This window comes from Opisthorchis viverrini (genome assembly GCF_000715545.1).
Source record: "Opisthorchis viverrini unplaced genomic scaffold opera_v5_21, whole genome shotgun sequence".
Lineage (NCBI taxonomy): Eukaryota > Metazoa > Platyhelminthes > Trematoda > Opisthorchiida > Opisthorchiidae > Opisthorchis > Opisthorchis viverrini.
Window position 1 is genome coordinate 1,194,490 of NW_008751677.1, and position 8,157 is coordinate 1,202,646.

At 42.1% G+C, this 8,157-nt stretch overlaps 1 protein-coding gene across 1 annotated transcript in view; it reads right to left on the reverse strand.

Moving 5' to 3' along the window:
- Positions 1-828: 828 nt before the first annotated feature.
- T265_01888 (hypothetical protein) overlaps positions 829-8,157 on the reverse strand; it is a gene marked incomplete at both ends in the record, with an annotated part of 47,223 nt that continues 39,894 nt past the window's right edge. The window contains 3 exons of the mRNA XM_009166014.1: positions 829-1,263; positions 1,832-1,977; positions 5,692-5,851. Coding sequence (XP_009164278.1) covers positions 964-1,263; positions 1,832-1,977; positions 5,692-5,851 — 606 coding nt within the window. The remainder of the gene's footprint in view (positions 1,264-1,831; positions 1,978-5,691; positions 5,852-8,157) is intronic.

Genomic DNA, 8,157 nt, shown 5'->3' on the forward strand with positions numbered 1-8,157 from the left:
GCAAACGGGGCTACGCACAGGGAAACCGAACACAGTCAACAAACACAGACCCGCGCGCGCGCAGGGAGCAGGAAGTCAACTGCTCTCCACAAGTCCACGGACAATCATGGAACACGTGTAGCAGCCACACTGCGGAGAAAGCACGTTCCCGCCGTCCCGACTTTCATCACGGGACTCTCACATACGATAAGTTCCTTTTGACTTGCTCCACATTTTACATTGCTTTTATTTTATGCATGCTGCAAACCGCCTTTGTAAACTACTGTCAACCACAATAAGGACCTTTATTAGTGCATACACCTTCGGAATTGTGTTATGGCGATCCTCACCTGTGCATTATAAGCTTTCCCGGGTCACGAGCTGAATAGCATTAAATACACTGAGCACGTGGTAGGTGATTGATTAGATCTGACTGATCCTATGAAAACAGATTTATCTGAGAGTTTGAAGCGGACAGACAGAAATATCTCACTTTACTAGGTAGACCTCAACTTTGGTTTTGGCGAAACGACTGTTTCCGAAGTAAATATGTGTCTATTTCGGCTCCCTTGTGTCTGGATATTTCACTAAACGAACGTCTAGTGTATCGCTCAAAGTTTCCAGTCTAGGTGTCTCCGCCAATTAGTGAGAAGCCCACATATGTGCGCAGTGTTGCTTGTTCTCAATGAGTATGAAACGGTTCATCGGCTTCTGAACATGGGCTAGCCTTACTGGCTGGACGAAATATCATGTAAATACTGCCAAATCTCCTTAACCAACCATTAAATCCCAGTTTTCTAAATGATTCCATTATCGCTTGTCTCAAATAGCATATTTGGGGATGTGGCGGGGTGATAGGAAATGTGTTCAATTGCTCCAATTCCATACAGTTCATATAGATAGATAGAAAATGTTCAACAGTGGTGAGAGGAAGGATAGTTGGGAGTACCATGACAACCATGAGGAGTTTTTCTCCCCGAAAAATCAGTTGATGGGTTGCAGGTATTTGGATGGGACATAACCCGCCCGTTTTGGCGATAAGGTGCGCACTCTAGACCAGTCTGTATTTCCAGTGGCGTCTCGATCATCCAGAAGGACGACCAATTGTCCTGCTTTTAAGGACAGTTCATTAGAGTTTCTGGCCGTGAATGGATATGCAGCTCGATGCGTCGCTTCATGACGACTGGAATGAGAAAGCTTTCGCGAATGAGGAGACACCGGTCTCGCGAAAAATCCTATGGTAGGCGACTGATTGCTGGAGCTGGGCGAAGTATTGGTGGATGACTGAAAAATAAACAAAGTCCAGAGAATGTGTCACAAAAACCGCTATACATGTTGTATAGCTCACTAAAATGTAAAGACAATTTGTTCTGTAACGTGACTAATGTTGATTGAAAAATCATTATGCATTGCCCTTCCAAAATATCACCCACCTCTTTTTACGATGCATCTTGTAACGTTAGTTTTCCGATGACCTTGTTCTTCTTGGCGCCACATCCAAAAGTGATCAGCAAATAAATGGTCTTTTCGGAAATTCTGGGGCTACTTGACAGCACATGCACTCACTCTTGTACGTTCTGTACTACTGATACCCAGCATTGTCTTAGCTGCTGACAAACACAAAATAGCGGGCACTTGGAATTTTACGGTACCCCCTGCATCAGGAGATGCTCAAGGACGAATCGACTTGGTTTGCGTTGGAAACTCTGCCTTGCTTTCGAATCTCATGCATTAATTACCCATCCTTCTTAACAATAATCAGGACCATATTTTGTAAAATAGCACTTCAAAATCAGGTCAATAAACAACGAGACATGGAGAAATGGAAAAAGAAGTGAGAAAAACTACTCACATTGTAACCCTCACAGGTGTAAGATTGAACGCTATATCGTCCGTTGGGAACTGTGAGGTAATGCGCGGTGTCTGTCTTCTCGCGTTTACGCAGTACGGCTTTCTCGAGGTTGTTTTTGAGGGCTTCAATCACTTCCGCACGAATTTCTGGTAAGTCATGAATTGAGAAGAAATGACATTTGACACAAAAATGCATATTTCGGTCGGTCAGATATAAACGAATTTCAAAGAGGTTTCTCTGATACTCTTTAGCATGCCGCTAGATCGTCAATAATACTTGAGAGCCGTTTGTGAGACTTTGCAGTGTCTAAATGATGTCTAATGATCGACTGCCACAGACTAGTAACAACTGTCAAGACGTGTGGGAAAGTTGTTTACAGGATTCCGGCACCCGTTGCCCATGGCATTATAGAAGCAGACTACACCCGGAAACCTGAAGATTCCCCTAAATATAGTGATTCCAGCTAGTCTGTTCAACTGCACGGTATGCAGGTTTTGATCAGTAGGTATGCAGACGGAGTGGTGTAGATTATGAAGAACACAATAATAAACTGACTTCCAAAAAAATTTGTCAGTACTCTCAACTTCAGCTACTGTACTGCATTTATACGGTGAACACTTTTGTATAAACTTAGGTGAAGACATAGAAACGAAAAACGTCGCATCATTCGCAACTCCGCTTCAAATCGAAACAGACGATACAGGGCATGGCATGGAGTTGTCCAGTCTTCCTTCGTTAGAACCAGAACAGTGTATCTTCATATCTGTCTATCGTATGGTATTACAATGAGCTAGAGAAGGTTGTACAGAAGAGAATCAGAATTTATCTTTCATTTACAGACGAAGATCAAGCTACCCGCGAATACTCCAAGTTACCCTAAAAAATTTCGTGGCTTCTCGATTTTTATCGAGAGATAGGCTGTTGGGCGACGAGCACTTATCTTTTTCCTAAAAAACCTTCGGTGAAAGTCACTCCATTTATTGGTTCGGTCTAAGTGATTTACAAGTCAGGCAACGTGATTGCTTGCTAGGATGTGGATTCGAGAGACACAGGAGTTTGAACTTGATTTAAGACAGGCAATTATCGCAAGGGGAATTCCTATCCATCCTGAGACTGGTATTTGTCAGATGTTTCTCACTGCATCCTTAGCAGGATGTGCCGGAATCAATCGCGTCACTTTTCACTGGTTTCCACACATTTAGTTGTCTATCGATCAAACTAGGGTGATTTCTCATGCTACAAACGTGCCAACAACTTAAAGTATTTGAGAGAAGATCCTAGTGTACCGTAGTCATTCATTTACTACTCTCCTCTTTCTCTTCAAACGACATTGGTGTGGTTAGGTCAAATGTAGACAAATGTCGCCTTCTTATTGCAGAATTCGGGACTGGAAAAACAGGCAAAAACTCACGAGCATGCCATAATAGGTCGTATTATTATTTTTATGCAATCGAAAATTCTCGCGTCACTTGAATGGCGTCTGTACTGCTGCCCTAGAGCACATCGATGCGCGGCTTAGTGGCACTTGGCTCCAATTTCACAGGGCCTTACAGCTTACACTGACTATTCGATGTGCTGACTTTGTACTCGTCTTATCCACTATTTTTCTGTGAAAACCACACCGGTGCACAATCCTCTGCGCAAAGACTACCAGAAAAAATGGACTTCTGATACAAGGTAAACCTGAAGTGAGGCCAGCTATACCTATCAGACCGGTGGAGACCAGGAGAGTTATGGATGCCTAGGTGTTTTAGCTTAGAGTTGTACCCCACCTTTTATCCTCACTCAAGTTAAAAACACGAAGGGAACACATTAGAAAATAACTGGATGAGTGCGAGTAAAGTTATTTGGAAAAAGAGGTAAACCCTCGGAACAAGGCTAGTTAGATGGACAGAAATCATCACAATGAAATTTGGTGGCATAACATCCCCAAATCAACAAGCAGGGTTTTCACATAGAGCCGCTTTAGGTGATTAATTTTGGGAAAGAAAAATTAGCCTGTCCCATGAGAGGAGTTGCAACACCCAGATTGAATTTTTGCCACAATACATTGAGAAAGCATACAGTAAGCATGTTGGCTATGTCCACATAATTTTCAAACTGGCTATGTATTCAGGCTGTATACTCAAACTGCATACTCAAGCACGAGACCATAATCATGTTAGCAGCTGGTCGCGTCAGCGAAACTGGTCAATTTCTATGGAAGCAGTCGAAAGTTGTCCCCCGGATAAATTCAGAGCATGCAGTTATCATAAACCAGTGGCCACCAATCCCAAGGAGCGATTAGTTCATCGGGAATTTCACAACTACCCGCTTTCAAGTGAATTTCATAGGTGGATAAATTTACAACCACTACTGTCGACGCTAAACAACAGTGTAATCACCCAGTACCGTCTCTGAAATGCTGTAATTGTTTCCGATCCAACACGTTTCCCAAGAGTACCTAGGATGTTTGTTCATATATAAGTATCCAATCGCTTTGTCCGGGCAGATCTTGGACAGGTAAAACTGACATATTAAGACGCTGTCCACAGGGTCAAAAGATTGTATTGGCAGATATCCCATCCATGGATGTAAGACATACAGAAGTGACTGAAGTGCCGTCAGACCATATGGATCTATTTCAGGTTTGAACTATCAAGTAAGTGTCTAAACGGAATTGCTAACAGTTTTCATAATGTGGCCTTCGTGTTTGTATAGACAAATTTATTCAGTTTTCAATTAGCTTGTGAGCCCTGTTACCGAGGGAGTTGATTAGACATTTCTATGTGCGTTGATATAATTTGTTCATTAAATGACTCAAGTTTCATAAACTTAGAACCTCCTCTCTCTCAGGGACAAATAGAAAAACTATCACTCTTTTTAATAAATGTGTTGGTTAAAATCGGAGTGGTTTTTGCACATGCATTGTGAGTTATAAGGTATATATGATCCGGATTTCCAAACTTCCCGGATGCAAGGTGTCAATAATGGTCAGCTACTTGCATCTGTTTAGTTTTGAATGTTGGACAAGTCTGTAACTTGTTTTCTGCGACCTAGAAGATGCGCTTCCCGTCCACAGTTGAATAGTTTTTGGGAAGTGCTGCGTCTTCTGGTTCGAGTGACTTACTTTTTGGGTTCACTTAGTATCGAGCCACTGATCCCTTCAAAGTTAAAGATCTTTCAGAAATAACTGCCAAATATGAGCGAATAAGATTTTTTTTTACAGTATTCACATAATAGGCGGCGGATGCAAGGTGTCAATAATGGTCAGCTACTTGCATCTGTTTAGTTTTGAATGTTGGACAAGTCTGTAACTTGTTTTCTGCGACCTAGAAGATGCGCTTCCCGTCCACAGTTGAATAGTTTTTGGGAAGTGCTGCGTCTTCTGGTTCGAGTGACTTACTTTTTGGGTTCACTTAGTATCGAGCCACTGATCCCTTCAAAGTTAAAGATCTTTCAGAAATAACTGCCAAATATGAGCGAATAAGATTTTTTTTTACAGTATTCACACTAATAGGCGGCGTAGAGACCATGTTGAGCGATTAATCGTGTATGAAGTCGACCGACTGTATGTTGAACATCCGAAGCAGCTGTTCTGGTGACAAACGCATGTAATATCTGTGCAGTGTGTGTTGAATTCGAGGTCACCTTCAACCAACGTGAGGGTGGCTGTTTGGCTGCCATAATGTTTAGAAAATCGCATGCTTTTTACCAAAGTCGCACAATAGTCACTGGGCGAACTAACTGAATGAATAAACTGAACAAATATTACTGGGCTGGATGGAATGCCTGTTGAGTGGGGTGGGATAATGAGAATAGTGTCAAAGGAGCGCGAACATTCAAAAGAAGCAGGAACTTGTTGGCAACGCGGTACGTACCGGAGGATTTAGACTGGTTGCTTCTGGAATGGGTGGGTGTTGGAATGGACGATGATAACTTCTTGGTAACACCAGGCCCAACTCGTTGCGCAATTTCATCGACAAACTGAAGAAAATCATCTGTGGTCATTTGGGATTCATGGTAAGAAGACATTCTTCTCTGTGAGGGGGATTAAAAATCAGAGACGGGAGTTCTGATGATGCTGGTAAATTGTGACCGGTTCGGAAATGGTTCTAGAATCCTATTGGTTGTTTGCCTGCTTACGGAGTACTTGTGTGAAGCTGGTACCAGACAAGGCTCTTTTGTCAAAAGGCTTATGAAAACCAATGCTGATGAAAGTATTCCTACCAAATGGGAATAGTATGTGTAAATGTTATAAAAAGATTTTTTCAAACTAGCTTCCAACATGGAACTTTGCAGTTCATGGTGAGAAATGAAACATTCTGATTTTAATAAAGTATTATTAGATTACATTTGGTGTAATTTTCGTTATAAAATAAAGTGAAAAATGATTCAATAAGCCATCTACTTGTATATTATAACATATATTATATTATTATAATTATAATATTGTATTATAATAGACTGGTAAATGAATTCGTATCACAACCGGCTCCAGCGCTGAGGATGACCAGAGGTAATGCGACCACATACCTCATTTTGTACGTATTCTATTTAAGCAGACACATTGAAGAGCAACGTTCTTTCACGATCTTTTTCTATGGTTATTACCTTTCGGACAATTTCACACTTTTAAAAAGAGAAAACAGCTGTCTACTTGACTGTCAACTGGCCAAAAGTTATTACTTTCTTACCGATGGTGGACAAAGATAAGCTGATCGTCTGATGAGAACTCTGTTCGCCTGCGCTTATTGCAACGGTTCTAGCCATCATCAGTTTCGGTGGATCACACAGATCCAAGTAAAACAAATCAGGCGCTATGTGAACGTTGGTAACGTAGTTAGTATTGGTCGAGTCAGATTCGATGGCGTTCTTAAGTGTTCTGATAATTCTGATGACAATTTAAAGCCCCGAGCAGCTGTGTCACAGCCAAGCTAAGTACACATGTTGGACGCTCTGCGGGTACCTTTAGATGGTTGAAATGCTTAGAGTCTGAGCCAACAACTTTTTTCTGCACGGAGTGCAGATTCCATGGGGAATCAACCATTCTACCGGTGTAACGGTGATACTATGATGGGGAGACTGGTGAGGCCTGCGAGTAATGTCTTCCCGTTAATCCACTTCGCTTCTCCCGAAAAGTGAGATCTGTTGCGGAATTTGTAGAGTCGCTTTGTAACACCTGCTTGGATTCGAGCAATGAATGACTACAGTCAATGAATATCCAGAAAAGTTCAAGAAGCCGCGTTCAGGAAAAGATGGATGTTCAGTTTTTGTAAATAAGATGCAAAAGAGAGTTTTGCTTCCCTGTCCAATAGTCTGTGTAACCGGTCCAATAAATAGCTCCGCAGCGGAGGCCTTCTCTCTTTCACCGGTAAACAAAGTAAAGAGAACGTGTACTTTGGAGGTATGGTGCAAAAGTGAACCTATTAGCAAGAGTTCTGTGTGATGCCAGTGTGACGTCAAACGAGTTGATTTAATCACAGACACCATTTGTCCTTTTCATGAACAACTCTGTACTGTGGAAAGAAAAGCCGTATTGCAACACTTGTGCGTATGCTAATCACAGATTCTAGTTTGACGCGCAAAAATATCCTGTTTCCCATACTTTAGAATGCGTCTCAAAAAAGAGTCACAATTTATGTGCCCAGCTTTTCCCCACGTAAATAAGTTGTATGGAACGCAACTACAGGTGATGTAAGGCTTATTGGCCGTATGTTAGCATACGGAATAGAAATGGAAGTCAGTTTGAGCATCATCTGAGCGGCCCACAAGGAGGACTTCAATTATGCCATTGACGGAGGAACTTTATATGAAGAGTTCTTTGGATTTGAAAAGGAATGAATATTTTCATCAAACAGCTTCCCGAATGGCGGGAGGGCGATTCCATGGTACAGATCCATTTCGTTGACGATCAGTTATATCAACATGTGTGATGATGGTTGGTTGGTTCCGAATTGAGCAATGAGCAGTGCAACTCGACTTCCCAAATTGTGGTTACGGTGGAGCGTAATTGATCAAGAGAGAGGGGGAAAAGCGTCCGCGCAAAAGCCTTCGTTAGTATGAAAAGATGACAGAGACTGCTGGAAGTAAACAGGAAAGAGCCTGGCTACTATCTTTGTAATGTACTACTATACTACTGAAGATCCGTCGACAGCCCACGACCGGTTTCGCCCTTCTTGGGGCTCGTCGGGCAGGCGCAGTCCCCGAGTTTCCGTCAACCTTATGTTCTACTTGAAACCAAATTGCACGAGATTAGCGAATATACACTCATCTGCAAACTTATTGGGTTCTTTCGAGAGACTCACCTGGAACGCAGCTGAATCTCTCGTTTGTGATGTTTTCAG